General features: G+C 34.2%; 1 protein-coding gene across 1 annotated transcript in view; it reads right to left on the reverse strand.

Moving 5' to 3' along the window:
* Positions 1–7958: 7958 nt before the first annotated feature.
* The window catches only part of LOC121967142 (ubiquitin carboxyl-terminal hydrolase 3-like), a 38207-nt gene continuing 23617 nt past the window's right edge, over positions 7959–22548 (reverse strand). The window contains exons 8-9 of the mRNA XM_042517188.1: positions 11314–11390; positions 7959–8237 (exon numbers count right to left, since the gene is read on the reverse strand). Coding sequence (XP_042373122.1) covers positions 8151–8237; positions 11314–11390 — 164 coding nt within the window. The 3' untranslated portion in view covers positions 7959–8150. The remainder of the gene's footprint in view (positions 8238–11313; positions 11391–22548) is intronic.

Genomic DNA, 22548 nt, shown 5'->3' on the forward strand with positions numbered 1-22548 from the left:
TCTATCTTCTATATTCCTAAATTTTCTTTAATCTACTATTCATCTGTAGTTAGACCTGATATGTTATATGGAGCTGAATGTTGGGTTATGACTCGAACACATGAGCAGAAGATGAGAGTTACAGAGATGAGAATGTTAAAGCGGATGTGTGGACATACGAGGATGCACAGAATAAGAAATGAGAGCATTAAAGAGAAAGTTAGAGTTACATCTATTGAGGGAAAACTCCGATGCAACTCCATAGAGAAGGATCAACAATCACATCATAGTTACTCCTTACTCCTAGAATCCAAAAATATACTCCATAGAGAAGGAAATACAACAAAAATAAAGAAAATAACAATGTGCAACTCAATACACAAGATAGAGAGAAGAGAATGCTTATCAATGCATTACTAATTTTCTTGAATGAAATTCTTGCTCCGAAGGTAGACGGATCATCGAGACGAATGAACATGGTTTCTTTAGGGTTTCCCCTAAGGGGAAAACCCTCTCCTAAGGAAGGGGGAGGAGCCCCTGGTTGAAGATTCAGAGATCCCTCTCAAAACCCCCAAAATCCACTTAAATAGGATTTCTCTAGGAGCCCACCGCATGTTGTGCCAACGGGCACGGGTGCTCGCCACGGGTCGTGCCGATGGGCAGGGCGCCCGCCATGAGCCATGCTGATGGGCACGGGCACCCACCACGGGCCATGCCAACGAGCATGGGCACCCGCCATGGGCTGTATCGGTGGACATGAGTGCATGTGGCGGGCTCTATGTGCTCATCTAAATTTTTGGCACGAGCCATGCCAACTGGCACGGTTGTCTGTGCCCAAATCTATGGTTCATTCTAGGAATGGCCACGAGCCGTGCTGATTGGTGCGGCCACTTGTGGTTGGATCTGGGACTCAACAAGGGTCATGCCGACTGGCACAACCCCTGTGGCATTTGGAAAGTCTTCGGAAGTTGAATTTTAGCACCATTTTGCTCCTTTTCATGCCCTATCAAAATAAATACACTAGAGTAGTTCTTCGAATTAGGAAAATATCAAAATGATGCATACATAGATGAAAATGTGAAATGTATACATATAAAATGGGATAAGATGTGTGTCAAATTATGATTAAAAAAACCTATATAAAATGTGCTCATCAATAAGTAAAATCCTAAATAGGTTGAGGGTTTGCACATCAGTCGATTGATGCATAAACCCCCACATTGAGATTTTGCACGAAACCCCTTACAGTCGATTGAGAACTCGACTGATCACATTTCTGAGTGAATAGAATGTTGACAACTCAACTGATTGTCATCAATCAACTGTTATTAGGAATCATTCGATTGATTGACCATTTTGAGGGCACAGAAGGTATTCGATTCAATTGATCAACTTGACCAGTGACTAGCAATCAATTGATGTTTCGTAGTAGTCGATTGACATTCAAATGTTAGGATGATTTTAGCCACAAATTATAGGTTATAGCCATTCAACGACTGAGTCAACAACCAACATCTATAACATTCAATTGATAAGTAAGATCAGTCAACTAATGGTGGGAAAAGGTGTAGAAACAAGCTCAACTAAATGTTGTTTGAAAAGAGGGTTTGGCTTCATTCTGCATATCTCTTGTCTCTCAAATTTCTTGCTCAACTCAAAGGCTCAACTCTCAACAATCTCAAGTATAAAGAAGAAGAGTTCTTGGGTTCAATGTTCTCTAATTTCATTTCATTTCTCTTTCACTCTTCCATTGAGTTGTAAACTGTAATCTACTATTGTAAGAGATTTCTATACCTCTGGATTTGATTTGAGAAGGAGAAAGCTTGTTATTGGTGGTAAAACACTAAGTTAGGTTTTGATTGTAGTAGCCTTGGGAGGTTGTGAACCAAGTAAATCTACTATGTTGTGCTATGGTATGTCATTCTTTTCTTTTGTCAAGGTTTTCTGTTGCATTCTCAAAGTTGATGTGAAAAGAACCATTCATCCCCCTCTAGCTCACACCAGTTCCAACAATATGGGACTAGCCCTTCTCACTAGTGTAATACACAATACACATTGACCTCGAGCGAGCACGCTATCACAACAACATGTGGGTTGTCAAGTACACTGGATCACCACTGACCACTTTATCATAACCTGTGAGTAGTCTAGTACTCTAGTATTTTCCATTTAACATCTTTATTATTTCATTTTAACTTGTTTATCATAATTGTTTAATTCTAAGTTCATATCTTATTGGTTAGTCTGAACAACCAATCCAAGTCAAATTTTAATATAAATCATATTAATTCATCAAGGTATCATCATAGGGTCTACAAATAAAAATTATACAATATGAAATTAGTATCAATAATATGAAGTATCAACAATATGAAAGATCAAACAAATCTAAAGATAGGTATTAATAGAAGAATAATTCAAAATATCCATTTTATTTTTTTAAACAATCTTTCCCATCTTAATCCCAATATGAAACTCACATGAGAAAATGAAATAACATTATAGTCAATAAAAGTTTTGAGCATCGACAAGTCACCGTATTTGATAACCAACTTTTTTGACTCATTATTTTGGATCTTATTCTTAATGTTTTAATCCTCTCATATGCTTAATGTTAATTTATATCATATTTCACTAGCAAGGGTTAATTTGGAGCTTCATCAAAATTTTCTTTCATTTAGAGCATTATTTCCTAAGATTTGAACTTTATCTTGTAGGGGATCAAAGGAGACGTCAACGGGAGCACTAAAAGCATCGAAGACATATGGTCTCTAGGCATGGCATGGATTCAGCCTAAGTGTAGCTGGAATTAGTGTCAGTCGATCAGGAAAACATTATTAGTTAACTAGTGAATCCAAAATCATAAAGCTGTGTTTGAGTGAATTTTCAATATAATCAATCAATTGATGAAGAAATCAACTATGCAGTCAATTCATCTAGAAATCAAAATGAGCAAAATGTTTCTATTTAGTCATGTTTGAAGTTTGAAGGCCAGAATGAATCATTGGAGAAAAGATGTAGGAAAACAGTCATAATCATGTGGCAAAGTGGAGCAATTGGCTAGAGGTGTTCATCAATTGACTGATGAGCATCATCTAGACCAAAATAGGAGCTTATGAAGGTTGATTCAAGGGAGACTTTCAAAAAGGGAGATCTTGGCTAGTTCTAGGATAAATTTTGTTGGGTTCCAAAGCCTAACTTAAGCCTAAAAAAATAATCAACAAGCAAGCATATAAAATAAGAGCTCAATTCTTGAAATTGTTCATTTGTTGTATTTCATTTGTATTTGTTTTCTTGTAATAATAGATGTTGTAAGAGGTTTCTCTACCTCTAGAAGGTATCTCAAAAAGAGAATGGTAGTAGTGATTACGAGTGATCCACCTTACGGATCAAAGGCCATGAAGTAAAAAATTGAGGATTTCAAACTATTGATTTCAAATGGTTGACTAGCGGAACTGAAAAGTGATGGACACCTACAATTATGATTCTACCTACTCTTTCTAATTACTTTAGTAAGGTCAAACAAATTAGCACGCCCAAATTAAAACAAACATAAAAGCAAGAATGCAAAATTTCTAACAAGTGTTTATGTGATTTGACAACCCCTGGGCTCCTACTTCACTGCCTATGATCCATCGGTGGATTATTTTCTAAAAAGACACTATCTTTCTCATTCTAGATCAATTACCAGAGGTAGAGAAACCTTTTACAACCTCATGGAATTACAAGAAGAATGAATAGAGAAATACAAGACTCTAATAGTGTGACCAACACAATTTTGCAAACCCACAAATCTCAAACAGAGCCTCCTTTATATCATTCAAATTTTTTGTTGCAAGTTTTGTTTGTCACCCCGTAGTCAACTAGTTTGTTGCCATCAATCAACTACTCTTAATTTGACTATTTTTTAACTCAGTCGACTACCCAATCATCTCAACCATGAACAAAATCATTTTGTTCATTGGCTCTATAGACCCAATCAACTTCCCTAGTCAACTAAAATACACATTCTAGCCAACTGATAAACTCTTAAATCTCAAATCCATTTGGGATATTAGATTTCTTGATCACTAGTTGACTATTGTCCTTCACTATGGCATCCTAAGGTGAAGTCAGCCTAAGCTGAGTTCTACTCTCATTCCCTATGGTACAAGTCACTCAACTCTCACATGTTATTAAAGACTTACCTTTGTAACTTGACTTGAACTCAATGTCTTCTTCCTCTAGGCCCTAGGTTTTTCAGATGCACTAAGCCCATGACTCCTCTTTGTGTCATCCTTTACATCTTTGCCTTTGAAGTCCACTTCCTTTGGTCATTGTCCTTGCTACCTTTATGCTTCTCATCTTGTTGTCCCTCAAATCTCTCATATCATCATTCTTCGATCTCAATAGACTTCTTGTGCCATCGAGTTGTCATTCTGGCCCCGCTAGATCAATTCTTAAAATATAATCCTCAATGTGTGTTCTTGCAGTGCATGCACATCAAATACAACAGACAATCCAATTTAAACTCTTTGCCCAAATATCAAAATCTTAGGTCACATTAGACTACTTAGGGCACAAACAAGAACCTTCATGTCAAGTGCCCACTTTGACTTTTCCATGCCAAGTGCCTACTTAGACTGTGTGTGTGTGATTTTAGATGGATTGTGAGTTATTCATATTTATATGTGATGGATTATTTACTAGGTAGATTGTGATCGTTCGTCCCTATATAATATGTATTTAGATGTTGATTTCTTGAAATCTAAGAGAGAGAGAACTTGTAAAATACAAAAGAGAAATCACCAAGAAATCACAAGAAATGATAAAAACCATCTAAATGATTTTTGTTTAAAAAAATTATGATAAGAGATTAATGAGGTTAAATTGGTAGAAATAGATGTCCTTGATTATTTGTTATTTGTTAGATTATTTGATAAGATATATTATGTTATGTACTTTTATTTTATACCCACTTTGTATTTTTTTTTATTGTCGCATTTTGGGATTTTTGACCTCTAGATTTCTTGCTGAGAATTATGCATAGTACTGTTAGTGCAATTGTCTCAGTGTAACCTTGGATTTTGATGATTGGGTTTAAATTAGGTTTTTACCTATTGTATTTGATGTATGTGTTTAAGTGTGCATACATTTAAAGAACACACATAGAGCAACTTTAGAGCTTTGATTGCACAACTAGGTTGGCTACTCTATGGCTCGAGATTCATAGAGATCAGATAAAGTTGTTTAAGATAGATCGAGGGATCGCAGGACAAGAATAATTGACACAACAAAGACAAACTGAAGGAAGTAGACTTCAAAGGAAAAGGGATGGAGGATGGCACATAGAAGAGTTATGACGAGTGCATCTGAAAGGAAGAAGACTTAATGTGAGGTCAAGCTACAAGGGTATGTCCCCGGGGTTGAGTAACTTGTACCAATGTGGGGACGAGGGTAGATCTCAACTTAGGCAAAATTAACCTTAGAGAATTGTAATCAAGGTTTATCAGTTGATTGGTATTAGAGATCAATCAACTAATAACTAAGAAATCCAATACCCCAAATTAATTCAAGGTTTGAGGATTTATTGATTGATTGAAATGTGTATTTCAGTCAACTAGATAGTTGATTGGACCCATGAAATTAGCAAATAAAATGATTCTCTTCATGGTTGAATCGATTGGGTAAATTATTAATAGCATCAATTAACTACTGGAAAGTTTTGGTCAACTAATGACCTATGAGGAAAGTAAAAAAGAGTCATTACTGCTGATAACGGTTGAGTAGTAAGGACCAACCAACTATTGGGCAATAGACAACACTTACAACAAGGTCTCAAAGGCTATAAATGGAAACTCGGAAGGAAGTTTAACTAATGGCAAAATAATATTGGTCAAACATCTATTAGAAGTCTTATTCTCCCTATAATCTTTTTTTGTTGTATTCTTTGTAATCCATAAGTATTGTAAGAAGTTTCTCCACCTTTGATTTAGTATTGAGAAGGAGAAAGATATAGAGGCTTTCGAGATTGATCCACTTGAAGCATCCTAAACATGGAGTAGAAATCAAAGGTCTCTACCATGTTGCATCACCTTGTTCATTTTGTCTTCCTATCTCTTGTGTATTTGGTCTTTATTTTGCGTTGTTATTAGCTCGCCTTGTAGAGCAAAACACAAAAGAGAAGCATGCTAACTATTCACCCCTCTCCTCTAGTTGACCATCACATCCTACAAGTGTTGGTGGAGTTTCTTCAAGATATGCATGTACCTAGCTTGGTTGACATTTGCCTATATTTTTTGCTCTAATGTTATTGTAGTTTTCATATGATAAGTGAAGCTAGCTTCACAACAAACCTAGTTTGTGTAGAACATGACACATATCAAATACAAATATGCTAATAACTTAAATTGTTTACCTAAACATAAAAAAAATATAATTGATCTCAATCACTCATGACCTAATTGCCCTAACACTAATGGTCAAGTCTTCGCCTAAGTTGAGGACTCCCCCTCTCTTGGATATAATTTCTCAAACACAATTCACTTAAGAGTTTACTTCACAAGTCCTTTTCCATGAGGGCATCTTTGGTTAGGCTTCTTATCCCTTTAACGCACCCAAGCACTCAGCTAATTTCATATATTGTCTTTCACATTCTGCCTGCATAGTTTGCCGCCTCTAATTTAGTTGCACTCTATTGCTTTTCATCTTGTTTGTCCCTCAAATGTCTTATATCATCTTTGTCCGATCTCTTATAAACTGAGTCATCGAGTCCTCTAGAACCTTTGTCATTCCACATTATTTTCATATGCATATCCATCAAGTGCTACACGATCCTAATTTAAACTGTCCTTACATCAAATCTCATTTAAGCTTTTAGAAAATCTCATGTCATAAGATTTAATAGGCAAAGATCAAACTATTTTATTTTATTACTATGCTAAAAATAAAATAAAATGCTACAAATAAATACCCTGAAATCCTTAATTTAAACATATTGTATTTATTTAAATCCCTCAATGAGTAATTTTTAAATTTTCTATAAAGCAGATAAAGGATGGTCAACCATATTGTTTATTGTTTATGTTTCCATAAATTCGACTATTGTTTAAATTTTCTTAATGATTTAACATATAAGTTTTCTTAATAATTTAACATATATTGTTAACATCGAAGTTTGTTTGTATGCTACCCTCAAGACTGGTATAGTGAAAGCGTCTAATTGTCACCTAGATATCCATGATTCGATTTTCAATTATGATATATTTATAAAAAAAAAAAATTCTCTAAATAAGATATGCAATCAAGGGATGATGAGCCTTCCGAACACTTCCTGATTTTTCCTAGCTGCCTGGTTAATTTTTTTTTTCATGCTGCTTAAGTTTTTTTCAGGTATGTTAGTTTTTCTCACAGCCTCAAGGGGTTCTACGGACAAACCAACCTCCTACAATCAATGGCTAGCAAAGACAACAAGAGCAGTTAGATCAACTTGCAGGACGAGGGATAGTTCATATTGCGAACATCTAGTTCAATGACAAGACCACAAAAGATTCATCCCCTATGCCCCCTTGAGGTCTGCCAATGGTCATACCCTGCCCCTATTAGAATCTCAATTGGACAAGCTCAGGGCAGTGGTGTTAGAAAATCTGCAGCACTGCAGGATCATTTTCGAAAGCAAGACTGCAAGAGTATCAAGATTGAATGGTTAGTGCAGAATCTGCAGTTGCTAGTGCAGAAGGCCTTGCTTATCATGGCAGCCTCCTAGCGTTCATTTCTGGTTACTTGTTGCAGTAGGGAATTCACGTGTCTTATTGCATACACAGTGTAGGTTTATCACCACGCGTATGTCGCGCTCTTGAGACTAGCTGTTGCCAATTTGTTGAATACTACATGAGATGTTCAAATATCTTGCAACATCCACACAAGCAACAACGCCAATTTCTCAAAACCTTGTCTGCACCAACTGATGATAATTTTGATCTCCTGGTCACTCAAGTCTATAACACAGAAACAACTCTTCATAATAATTTATCGAGCAAGGATCAAATATTATTCTATCAACAACGAACTGCATTAAGGAATTGTAATTCCCTGCTCAACAAAGAACCATCTATCATTTATGCGGCACTCCTTAACAGTGGAAGCAAAGTTGGTGCGTAGAAATTGGCCGTCATCTTGAAGCAGACAGTGGATCATGTTTTCTTTGAAAGCGCCATAACATTGAAGTTCAAGGAGTCAGGAGTCATGTTGATCATGGCTTTTATAACCTTTGCTGCATCCTATCAAAAGCACTCATAGCATTAAACGTATAAGCAGAAAACAAAAATGTTGTACATGCTCGCTTGAAATTGGATAAATCCTATTAAGGTCACAACGCAAAAATTGATTCATCTTACCTCACTGCAGAGGCATCAAACATAAGTGTAATTGAACACGACTAATACATGGATGCCGATTGTTTTAAGGTGGCAGTTTTACTTGACACTTGTGCCAAACCTTAGACTGGTAGACAGCAATACCAAAAATATGCATAGATTTTGGCTAAATCATTAAGATGAAGGTTTCAAGACCAAAGTGATCGGCCAATATTAAAATAACATCCAGGATCATGTAGCAAATTTATATCTAAGCTTGGATAAACTGCCAAAAATCACAGAAAATTAGTAAGAGTAATCATGGAGAAGATTACATAGCTTTTGACCACAGACCTGAACAAAAGATATGGAAGTTTGACTCACAAATGATATGTTTACAATCATTTTGAATATCTAGAGAAGTTGCATATGTGACAGAAGGCTTGATCATCAAAAACACTAACTTTTAGGAAATGAAGATACATATATCTACTAGTGGGAAGTTATCCAGTGTGCATGACAAAGTTGGAGCAATATAGGTAGCGACCACAAGGCAGACACAAACACCGAAGGCTTGCTTACTTGGAGAGAGTATGGATTCAAAGAGACAGGTAGGGGATAGGATACAAATCTTATTTACATAAGCATAGAGGCAAAGAGAAGGGAATGAAAGAGGGATCCCTCGGTCATTTTTTTCCATCAAAAGTGATATGTCCCGATGTTCAAAATCTCAAGTCATACTAAAGTTTCGGTCTTGAATTAAAACAATACCGTTTCAATAAGGTGCCAATGTTTTGATGAATAACCAGTAGTAGATTGGAATTGAACAAGGAAGGAGATGAAGTGCAGTGTGTCGAGAATGATTTTAATAAATCATTCTAATAAATGATGCTAATAAATTATCTAATAAATTATCAAAATTCGATATCACTTAGTACAAAGGATGTCCCCTTCTTTTGCTTCATCTCCTTCCTCCAAACTCCATCCAATCTATCGCTAGCACTATGCATCAGAGTATCAACACAATGTTGGAACAATATCTTTTAAGTCAAAGACCGAAACTATGGCACAACTCGAGATTTAGAAATTTATAACTTTGGTGCCGAGTGATATCAAGTTCCAGTGATTTACCGAAATAATATGTTTCGACCATTTCACCTGGCATGGTATAAGATTTCAAACCATGTTGTGTCCCAAAGAAGAGATTAGAAGGGAAGAGAGGGAAGTGACATTAACCTAGACTTACAATCTTTTTCTTGGATGACCCTTGTTCATCACCATTGCATGCCAGCACACCATTGCCACCAAAGCCACCTTCCTAACTTGGGATGGACAGAAACTTGAAGAAGAAAGTATATATGGAATTTTCATTCTCCCCTTGCTCCTCATCCAAATAAACATAATTTTCTCTCCTCTCTTGTCCTCCCCCTTTTCTCCTTCCTTTCTTTTATGTTCAATCTTGATCCCTCCAAGTAAACATAGTTTAAGAAGGGTACGTGGAGAGCTTCCATGTATCAACTGGTGAAAGGAAAACCCCTCTAGGTGGCTAACCATATCACTATCAGTTAGGACCATTTGCTCCGTGAGGTGAGCTACCTGAGCATGATAATAGACTTCAAAATTTGATAATTGATGTGTCTTGGATTGATTTACCTTGCTCAAATGAAGGTTTAAGGGAAAATTACTCAAAATAGACAAGAATTCAATGGCCAATGCAAAAAAAAAAAAAAAAAAAAAAAAAAGGCTCCTATTGTCAATTCCAGTATCCAATACTCTTCAACATAATTAATAAGCCAAAGAGGGAGCTGATCAAGGTAAAGGGTATGCTGGGTCATAGGAAGCAGTGAGTTGCCTCGGGGAAGTTGAGCCCAAGAAAATAGGTGTTGGACCAATAAAAGCATCATTGCCTATGGATGTTGGGCTGAATGATGAGTTAAGCAACAAGTATTGGATCAATAAGAGTATCCATACCAACTTCCTTATCCAAAATGCATAATTTAGGGTAAAAAAGTCACTTTATTAAATTTGGATATCCACTTTTCACTACACCATATATCAACTTCCTTATTTTTTTTTCTCCCTCCTCTATAATATTTAGGGAATGAAATTCATTCCCTAAATTTAGAAAAGTATTTTTCATAAATACTAAATTTAGAGAATGGATAAGGTAGTTGATGTAAAGGTTTTTTAGCTATCCTATCTAAAATTTAGGATAAAATCTTTGGATAGGGTAACTAATGCGGATGCTGTAAGAGCATTGCGATCATGCTAACAGATGAACATAATAATGAAAGGGTAGTCTTGCTGTAGTGGCAAGTGATTTCTAGTGGGACTTTAGGCTTAGGTCCGTGACAAAAAGATAAATAAATAACAATAGGGTGGAGAGAAAGAAAGAATGACTTGATTATGATTTGAGTTAGTGATTTTGGAGGCCATCTCACCCACCAGACTAGTGATTTTGTGTTAGAACCTTTTGCAGAGAGAAAGCACAAAGACAAGATGGATAATTGGCTTAATGTTCACTTGGCATTGACTCAATACAATCATTTAACATAAAATGCTTAATCTGACATAACAATAGGTATTTGATTGCGTTTTGTAAGACTTTGAACTTAGATATTGCTAACATATTAATACCAGAAACAGATGAATTTAGGTAAGTAGTTTCAAATTTTTAAGTCTGGTATCTGTCAGACTATCAAAGACCACCGTGGACAAGAAATTGGAGTAATTCAATTATGTTTTTCCCCCACAGGAACTAGGTTCCTAAGTTATTACTCAAATGCCAACCAATGCTCAGAACAAGTAATTCTATTAAGATTTCAGTATAGGAAAGGAAAGGAAAAGGATACATGAAAAAGTTGTCATTATCAGTCCAAAAAATTGAGAAAGTAATCTGAAATTCTGTTTAGATTATTTTTTGTCCAACTACATCCTTTGCTTAAGGTTTATTCCAACTACACATAAAAGTAATAACCAAGAGACATGGAAATGAATTTACCTGTAATAAGTTATCTGGGGATGATGGACCATGACTTACTGGTTTAGACTTCACTCCATCAAGTTCGTAAAGCTCTCCTGGAAATACATCAAGATTATGGAACTTTGCATAGACAGTAGATAATATGGATCCTTAACTTGTACACATTCATACAGTCTCTAAAACATATCCAAACCAGCAACTTAATATCATAAGTCTAGACTTTGGTTTAGCTAAATGAATAAATTGTACTAAGATGTGTTTGCCTACATCTAATTAAATCTTGAAAATTCTTAGTATTAACATATGACATCAAGCAATTGAGCTATGACATCAAGTTTTTAACGAGCGTATGCAAGAAAAATATGGTAAATTTGCCCTATAATGCATATGCAATATGTGAATGCGTATATGTACTCCATATTCTTAATATCCAAGTCATGTTTATCCCAACTCCCAACTATTTATCCTCATTGAGCTCGATGCAAAGCTATAGCACTGCAGTATCCAATTTAATGAAATTGTTTGTTACTAGAGCAACTAATGTTTTCTGCATCCTTTTATACCTCACACCTGCTCTAATAGATTCAATTTGCTTATTATAGAATCTATTGGTAGTCTTTCAATATATTCATGCCATCTCAAATTATTCTCTCATTTTATCATCTAGTAAAATTATGGCTAATTTCTCTTGAATATTAATATTCTTTATTGTATCATTTTTAGTAACTTCATGCATTTTCTTTTTCAAATCTATTATATTAATTTTTTGTACATATTTCTTAACAATGTAATCCTTTAATATATAAAGTATGGCGCATGGTGACACAATCTTATAAAAAATTTCTTTTAGTCCAAGGGGATAAAACAATCAGAACTTCTTTATTTAGATCATTCATTCTTTATCATATTAATAATATAGATATCTATATCCATTTCTTACAAAATAATAAATCAAATATCTAGAAATATTTATAGGATTTCATATCTATTCATCTTAGCTATTTCAATATTCTTTTTATTAATGAAATTATATTTGATTTATTGAAGGGGAGCCTTGGCGCAACGGTAAAGTTGTTGTCATGTGACCAAAAGGTCACGGATTCGAATCCTGGAAATAACCTCTTGCAAAAAATAGGGTAAGGTTGCGTACAATGGAGCCTTCCCCGAGACCCTGCATGACGGGAGCTTCGTGCACCGAGCTGCCCCTTTTTTTTATATTTGATTTATTCAATTTTAGTTTTAGATATATTAAAAGCTTTATTTTCTAAAGTATTTCTTCCATAAATCAAGTTTCGAATTTCACATAATTACACTCTCATTAGCTTACACAATATTGTCTAATACGACGAAAATGGCTAATCTTGAATACATTTACTTCATCAAATACTACAAATACAAAATAATAATAATAATAATAATAATAAAGATTTAGAACTAACCCCTGATGTAAATTCACAACACAAAAAGATCATGTCATACTCCAAGTAGCTTCAACACTTGTAAGAACACAATGAAGTATATTTTTTATCCTATCAATATAATTAAATTCAATAGTTTCCCCCAAATTATCTTGTTTGTCAGATTTTTTTGTACTACCATATCTAGGTTTTCTCAAAACCTAGAGGATTTTAATAGGAAGAGAAATAGGCATGTAGGACTAAGAAAGGAGGAATATGATAGAGTGTATGAGAACTAATTTTGAAACAGAAAGAAATAAAGAAGGAAAAGTTATCTTGAATTTTGTAATAACATATGAACTTATACTAACTAATATTTTTCAAGAAGAGAGCACATCTAATTACTTTCAACAGTGAGAACAACAAGTCGCAAATTGACTAATTGGAAGAAGAGATAGAAAAATTTATAAAGATTGTACGGCCGTTATTGGAGAAAAGTTAATCACTCAACAAAGGTTAGTGGTGTTAGTACGCGTCTCAAGTATAATATCATGAAAAATATGCATCTCCTCGATCAAGTGGTGAAAAATAAAGAATGAAAAGCAAAGTATATTTAAGGAGAGGATAAAAGCACAAATATTATGAGAAATAAATGGTGTCTTGAATATAACATAGGATAAAATGACATCAAATTTTAAAAATAGTAGTAGCTAAGAGCATACTCAATGAGTCAAAAGGATAAGTACTACTACATAAAGAATCTTAGTGGTGGAATGAACAAGTACAAGATAAATTGAAGGGGAGAAAACAGCCTATAAGTTATTGTACACTTGTACAAATAAAAAAAAACTTACAGTAGCCAAGAAGAAGGCTCAAAAAGAAATGAGTCTTGATACAAAAAGGGGGAAAGGGGCATCTATACAATAGTTAAAGAGAGAGGGAAAAACAAAGGATCTTATATAAAATGCATTAAAAATGAATTCGATAGGGTACTAGCGAAAGATGAGAAAAAAAAAATAATGGAAAAGGTATTTTCATCAACTTTTTAACGAAGGATAGGTGACTAATTTAGCTTAGAAAATTTAAATAGGTTAGAAGAGTATAGAAATTTAAAGTTTTATCGGGGAATTCAAATTTTAGAAGTAGAATAAACATTAAATGAAATGAAAAATAGAAAAGCAATTAGACCAGATGATTTTCCAAGTGGTATGGAAATGTCTAAGGAAGCAAGGTATCGAATGGTTTACGAAATTATTCAATTTGATATTGAAAACAAAGAAAATATATAATCAATGGAGAATAAGTACTTTAGTCCCTCGTATAAAAATAAAAACGTACAAAATTGTGCTAATTATAGGGCATTAAGCTAATGAGTTATAGTATGATATTTTAGAGAAATGATATAAAAATATTAAGAAAGAAGGCTAATGTAACTCAAAATCAATTCAAATTCATATTTGAATGTCGACAATAAAAGTCAAACATCTTCTTAAACAACTGATTTAAAAGGATAAAGAAAAAAATCGGAGTTACATATGGTATTCATTTTGCAAAAGAATGGAAGAGTTGATAGAGATGTTTTACATTGGTACAAGTAAAATGGTTGAAATGAAGGAGGACCTCAAGTATTCTTTATGATGGTAAGATACCCCGAAAGTTTAAAGAGAGATTCTACAAATCGGAGATTAGACCTACTGCACTATATGAAACAGAATGTTTAACTATGAAACGAGCACACAAGCCAAAGATGAAGTCACATAAATGAGGATGTTAAGGTGGATCATGTCAACGTTATGCTAATTTATAAATCTCGGATCATGCTAATTTAAATCTATGACTAGAAAGATACTAATTTCAATCTTTGACTAGAAAGATACTATTTCTATCATGTCAATGTTATGATGTAGGGTGACAGTGACAAATTAGAAGTTGAAGGAAGAAAGAGATGAAGCAAAGAAAAAAGACATTGTCTGTGTTGAGTTATATTGAGTTTTGATAATTTACTGAAATGATATATTTTGACTACTTCGTCTAGCATTGTACAAGATTTAAAACTATACTCGATACAAACAATGTCTTCTTCCTATGCTTCATCTCCTTTCTTCAACTCCAAATACATTACTAACATCATGCATCAAAACATTGGCATGATACCAAAATAGTATCGTTCCAGAAACTTCGACACTACTTAAGATTTTGAACCTTGGATAAGAGAGTTGTCAACAATAAAGGAAGAGTAATAGGATAGTCTGAGATTAAGGTTGATATGCCAACTATGCTTGGTTATCGGTGTCAATGAAAATTTTAATTTTTTTAAGTAGGGCATAGTTATAAGCTTCATATTCTATGAAGATATGTCAATTTTAGTTGATTATGATTTCATATTTTCCAACATAATTATGAGAAGGAAACAACTTGTATCTAATTAATCAGATCTAACTTCTTTAATCAGATCTGCGTCTTCTTTCATCGCAGATTCTTCGTCTTCTCTCATCGCGGCGTGCTTTCGGTAAGTTTTTATTTTTTGTTTCTGTTAATTTATTTTTTTGTTTCTTTGTCGTCGCGGCAACTCTCCGACAACGCTGGACGCGTCGCAAGGCGTCAAATGCTGCCGGAAGCGTCGCTGGATGCATCCGGCAAAGTCTGGCGTTGCTTCCAGCAACGTCGGTAGCGTCACGATGCTTCTGGCTGCGCCGAAAGCTTTCCGCGACGCTACCGGCACCACTGGAAGCAACGCCGGACTTCGCCAGATGCACCGGACTCGTCCGACGACGCTTCCGGCGGTGCCGGAGGCCTCCCGCAAGGCGCCGGTGGCGTCCGTGCAGTCACGCGACGGCGTTTTTTTTTTGTTTTGTAATTTTTTTTAGATTTAATAAATTAAAGCAATTCCTAAATGGGATAATTTCAATAATAGGATTCATAAAGCCTAATAGGATAATAGGATTCAATAATAGATTTAATTTTTTTAATAAATATTATTAAATATTAATTTATATAACAAATTTAAAAAATTATAATAACTATTATCATTTATCAGATCTAAAAATATAAAAAAAATATTTTAAATTTTAAAAATTATAATACATATTATTAATTTATATAAATCAGTTTTAAAAATATGAAAATTAAATTAAAATTTTAAAAATTCCAATAAATATTATTAATTTAATAATTTATATATAAAACAGATTTAAAAATATAAAAAATATAGTTAAAATTTAATTTTTTTAAACAAATATCTAATAAATTTTTTTAATTAGATTAAGATATATAAATATTCTCAGACTTGTTAATGCTATATTTCATTATTTTGTATCGTATGACAAAAATTAAATTTTATTATCATGTTATGTTGTTATATATAATTTTTTCAGATTATCTATTATCATAATGGCAAGCAATCCATCTTCGACAACATTTGTCACTCAACCCGAATCCGGGATTCTTAGAAGAAAGTCAAAATGACATTGGATGGGAGTTTGGGATATTGATTGATCCTAAGAACCTCGACAAAATTAAATGCAAATTATGTGGAAAAATAATGTAGGGAGAGTGTATAGGATAAAGGAACACATTGGAAATATACCTGGAAATGTATCTAGTTGTCGAAAAGCATCTCAAGAAGACAAAAATAAGTGCAAACAGGCTATTTTAGAAGGGAGGAACAGAAAGAAGAACAAAATAATGGAAGAACAAAGTTGTAGAGCAGAGGTGGCTATTTCTCTAAACGAAGAAGGTGGTTGAAATTGAAGGGATGGATGGAATTAAAAAACCTCTTCCACTTGGCCCCATGGATAGATATGCATCGGCAATTACTCCAGAAAATGCAGGCTCTAGTGGAAGTAAAGTACTTCGCCAAAAAAATATAAATGAGGCTTTTTCAAAGAGAGAACTCAACAAGTTCAACAATATGTTGGGAGATGGGTTTATGAAAATGGAATCTCATTCAATGTTGTTGATAATGATAGCTTCAAGCAACTAATGGAGGCAGTGGGTCAATTTGGACCAGGATTCAAGCCTCCAACTCAATATCAACTTAGGGAGCCACTATTGAAAGCCGAAGTTAAAAGAACAAAACAATTGCTGAAGAAACATGAAGAAGAATGGGCAAAGAATGGACGCTCGATCATGACAGATGCATGGAGTGATAGAAAAAGAAGAAGCATCTTAAATTTGTGTGTTAATTGCAAGGAGGGTACTACATTTTTAGAGTCTAAGGAGTCTTCAGACGAGGCGCATATAGCTGAACTTATTTTTGAGTATGTTGACAAGTGTGTTGAACAAGTAGGAGCTCAAAATATTGTTCATATTGTAACAGACAATGCCACCAACAATATGGTTGCAGCTAAATTGATGAGAGAAAAGCGACCTGGGATTTTTTGGAGTTCATGTGCAACTCACACGGTTAATCTCATGCTTGAAAGTATTGGCAAACTTCCACGATATAAAAAGTTATTGAGCAATCCAAGTCTTTTACCATTTTCATCTATGCTCACCATAAGACTATCATTCATGAGAAGTTTCACGAAGAAGAGAGACATAGTCCGGGAGTTACCAGATTTGCATCAAATTTCCTCACATTGCAAAGTTTGATTGAAAAAAAAGTTAGTTTAAGGGTCATGTTTACAAGTGATATGTGGGAGAAATGTAAATGGTTAAAAACAAACAAAGGAAAATTGGCTTACTCTACAATGATGAGCATGAGTTTTTGGAATGGTGTGACACTTTGTTTGAAAATATTTGCTCCTTTGGTAAGAGTTCTTCGATTGGTAGATGGAGATAGAAAACCATCGATGGGGTTTCTATATGGGGAGCTTCTTCAAGCTAAAGAAGATATTAAGGTGGCTCTGAACAACGTGGAATCAAATTATCAGTCTATCATAGTCATTATTGAGTTAAAAATGAAGGATAGACTTGATACATCATTGCATACCACTGCTTTTTTGTTGAATCCTTATTTTTACTATAAAGATAGTTCTATTGCTCTTTATGAGGAGGTCGCGATGGGGATTTTTGAATGCATGGAAACTTTACATACCAATGAGTTAGATCTACAAGATACAATTATTAACAAGGAATTTTCAAAATATAGAGATAAGACTAGATTATTTAGAAAAACATTGGCAGCAAAAGTATATGAAAAAAATAATGATACATTTGATCCATTTGCATGGTGGAGTACATACAGTGCTCACACACCTAACTTGCTAAGGGTGACATTGAGGATACTTTCATTAACTACAAGTTCATCTGGGTGTGAAAGAAATTAGAGTACATTTGAAGGAGTAAGTTTTAAACTTTCAGTCTTTAATTAAATTAGCTATAATTTTTAACGTCTATACTCTATATTCAGGTACTAACTATAATATCTACTTTCTCTATTTTTTTTTAGATTCATACAAAGAAAAAAAATAGGTTGGATGCCAACAAGTGAACAATCTAGTATTTGTCTAATTTAATGCTAGATTGTTGAACAAACAAAAAAGAGAAAAAGAAAGGAATGTCAATGTCCTTCTTGCAAAAGATGCTTCAAATGCATAAGGTTGGATTATGGATGGTGGGGAAGATGATGAAGTTGAACTAGGTTCCAGACTCACTTGGCAAATGGTTGATGAAGCAAGTGGAGCAGATGAAAATCTACAACTCCGAAGAAGCTCTAGAGTGAGAGAACTTCATGAAGATGATTTTGCATCCGAAGAAGAAGAGGAGGATCACAATAATGATATTGAGTTTGTGTCCGATGAAGAACAAGTTATTAAAAATTATGAAGAAGAAGTAGAATAAATATAAGTCTATGAGATATTATTAGTTGTATAATTTTGAACTCATTTTGTTAAGACATGATTTATGTTATTCAATAATTATATTTTGCTTAGTGGTTACTGGTTCACAATGCATTATAATCTTGAATTGAACTATTGCTACTATTTTCTAATGTTTTCCACCACTAAAGTTGTTTTAGCTTATAGCACAATTTTAAAATTCAAGTTGCATATATGTTCTACTGTTTACTACATGATTATGATAACTTACTACATGTTCTACTGTTCAACTGTTTCTTTTACTCGTATTTACTAAGTCTAGTATATTTCCTTTGCACAAAACTGTTAGTTTTCTTTTATAGTTTTCCATTTTTTAGTATTGGAAAGTATGCATTTATTTCAACATACATAGTTAGATCTCCATTGCTATGAAATTGTTTAAGACAACATTTAGATTTGCATATGACATTGTCCATAGTCCACATACAACAAGGGATACCGAGGAATCCGCCTAGCGGCGCCTAGTCCCCGCCTAGACGATCTAGGCCCTAGGCGCTGGTCTGTCGCCCGACTAGCGCCTAGCGAATTTTAGAACCTTGAATTTAGCATTTACTCCTTCACGTGTTGCATTTACCAAAATAATATCATCTGCAAACAATATGCACCACGGTACTATGTCTTGAATGTGCCGAGTTCGTCCATAATTAGTGTAAAAATATAAGGACTTAGAGCTGATCCTTTATGTAACCCTATCATTATTAGAAATGCTTCAGTTACTCTGCCTGAAGTCTTTACTCTGGTTGTTACATCCTCGTATATATTCTTAATTAGTTCAATATATGTTACACTAACACCTCTCTTTTCTAGAATTCTCCATATAATTTCTCTTTTGTTCCATAAAGTTTTATAATCTACTTAACTAAGAGAATGGGAGCCACACTAGTCTTCTATAAACTGAGACTTGTTTTTCTTTCAGATTCTACAATATTGAAGTAATTTCAGATTTAAAGGTATTAGAGAAATTAATAATGCTTATGATTTGTTTTAGATAATTTCTTAACATTTGATAAATACATGCACTCATTATAATTTTTCTTAATTATGAGCACTATAAAAGGTAGATCCGCTACCTTAGCGGCCCCCCTAGTGCCGGCCCCACGGATATGGAGGGAGGTTCATGCCGGTACATAGGCCATAGGCGCATGGCGGGATAAACCTCAGGTTATCAGTTCCTGAGAATCGACCCCTGGCCATTACGCCAGAGATACCATGCGCCCACCGTCTGTGCTACGCCCTGGGGGCTTAATTATGAGCACTATAGATTCTACATGTTGTAACAATTACATACTAAACATTCTAAAAACTTCATTTCATTCTGAATTATGCTCTAGTTTTATATACTTTTGTTGGTGATGTAACGCCCCCGCCCCGGCCCGGGCAGGCCCCACCCGAACCGAACCGGGAACGCTACCATAATTACCCATCGGGTTGACGACTAGCTCGACAAACCACCGGAGGTCCTTTCAGCATGCTTTGTCCTCACTCGCACGCACCCCGGAAAACTTCCTAGGAGGTCACCCATCCTTAGATTTCTCCAAGCCAAGCATGCTTAACTTTGGAGTTCTTAAGTTTGGGCTTCCGAAAAGGAAGGTGCACCTTGATGATATGGATGGTACCATCTAACATTTTAAGTAATACTTAACCAGAATCTCAGAACTGGGGTATTACAGGTGATTTGATTGATACAATGTGTTTAGAAATGATTTCAAATTTTAAATGTTTCTTAAATCTTTATATATTATAAATAAATATGATTCATGAACTACAAGTTCTACATAATTCATGAATTTTTAGTTTGAACATTATAACTTAAACTTTGTTTACTAATTGAGGTCAGTTAATTGTCACCTTTTAACTTTTAAAATGAATGTAAATTTTTAGATTTATGTAATTGGATTTAAAATGTTCATGAGCATTTAATAGAATCTTCGTTTATTGTACAAAACTTTTGAATGTAGTGAAACAATTTAAAATTTTCTTGTTTGATTTTAATTTAGTTTCCCTTCCTACACATAACAACAATTATTAGAATGATCAATGGTCAAAAAAAATATATATATAGAGATCTAAGCTATTTCAGTTTTTGTAAAAATGTAGAATATGGAACTCAAATCAAACTCTATCAAATTTAAAATTTTGATATTTTTATAAAATTAAATTTGAATTTGAAATTATTTTATATTTGTAAATTGAACTGGATAGAATTTTAAAAAATAATTCCATTAGTCCATATTGATTGCAAAATGTTTTAATAACATGAATTAAAAATAAAAAAATACTTGTATTCAACTTAATAAATAAATTTTCATTTAATCAAAGCCAGGTGTTGAATTCGGTAAATTATTGAAACTCAATATCACTCAACTCAAATAATGTCATAGGAAGTAAATTATTGAAACTCAATATCACTCAACTCAAATAATGTCTCATTCCTATGTTTCATCTCCTTTCCAATCTATCATCAACACCATGCACCGAAATATGCACAATACCGAAATAATATTATTCTAGTCAAAAATTGAAACTCCAACAAAGCTCGATATTTTGAACATTGGTGTCGAACCTAGTTGCTTTTTGACACAAACAAAAGCTAAGAAAAGGCAGAAGAAGCTCAATACAACCTTCTTTAGAAAATAATTCCTATGATTTTATAACTATTATTAATGATATATTATGTTTATTTAAATAATAATTAACAATTTATTTATAATAAAAATGTATCTATTTAAAAAATTAAAAAATAACCTTAAAAACAAAATCAAGATAGTGCAAATCGCGACCACAGAGGACCGCGACACCGTCCACACCCTAGTAGAGTCGTAACCTTGCGACAACCTCGAGCGTGGATGGTCAATGTGCCCTTCGTACCCCCTCCGTGCCCCCGCAGACCCTAGCACCCTCCTCAACCTCAAGGTGTCCTCGTGAGGCCGCCGTGAGGTTACAACGGCCTCGTGGTCAAGATGCCTATAAGGTACTGGTGTCGGTCCTGTGTCGAAACAATAAATACCACTAGTTTTGGGAAGCATGACACTATTTCAAACCCTGATTAAATCACTTGTTTTTTTTTCATGTCTAGAAAGTGTCTTTTTTATCATAGTGAATATATTATCATCATTGATGATGACTACTAAAGTCAAAAGTTTGCAAGCATACATTCTAAAGCACTTAAAAACCAAAGATCTTGTGAACTTAAAGTATTTTCTTAGCAAAGGTTATTCACTCAGAGACAGTGAACATTATCTTTAGTCGAGGAAAGCAAGTTAATATTTCCATACATCCTAAACATATGCAATGTTTTAAATGGCAGTTGAGGTGTCCGCCCAAGTAGGAGGCAGACCTCAACCGCACCGCATTTGTGAAAGGCTATGGTTTAGGTGGTGATCAAAGTCAACTTAAGTTTAAAAAAAAACTTTGATTTTTCCACCTGCCTCAAACAGCTGCCGCTGCCATAGCAATCAAACTATTTCGGCTTCGGAAGAGAACTGGATGATTCTTCAAGGCTCGTCACCGGGCTTGGGTGATGTGTGTGGGCTCACGTGAGTTCACCAAGTGAGGCGATGGGTCCGAACTCATCGTCAGGCTCAGGCAACTGGTCAGACTTGTCCTCGAGATCAGACGACGTGTCCGGACACGTCCCCCGGCTTAGGTGACGTGTCCGGACGCATTGCCAGGTCCAGCGACGTGTCTGAGGCCAAGCCCGAAACATCAAACAGCACGTTTTTTTAACTTAGGATTTCATGGAAACTCTAGATTAATAATTTTAATCAAGCTATGATTGAGATAATTTAAATAGATTTAATTAAAGTCTAATAAAATTATACTGTTAATTTTATATATACATATATATATATATATATAATTTTTTAATTATTTTAAAAAAAATTTAGATTAGTTTTTTTATTTTTAGTTAATATATTTTATAGTAATATTTTTTAAATTTCTTATCCTTTATTTAATTATTGAAATTTAATGGCGGAGAATGGATAGTAAAATAATATTATGTATAAAAATAATAACAAAAATTCAACCGCATA

This window comes from Zingiber officinale, chromosome 3B, assembly GCF_018446385.1.
Source record: "Zingiber officinale cultivar Zhangliang chromosome 3B, Zo_v1.1, whole genome shotgun sequence".
NCBI lineage: Eukaryota > Viridiplantae > Streptophyta > Magnoliopsida > Zingiberales > Zingiberaceae > Zingiber > Zingiber officinale.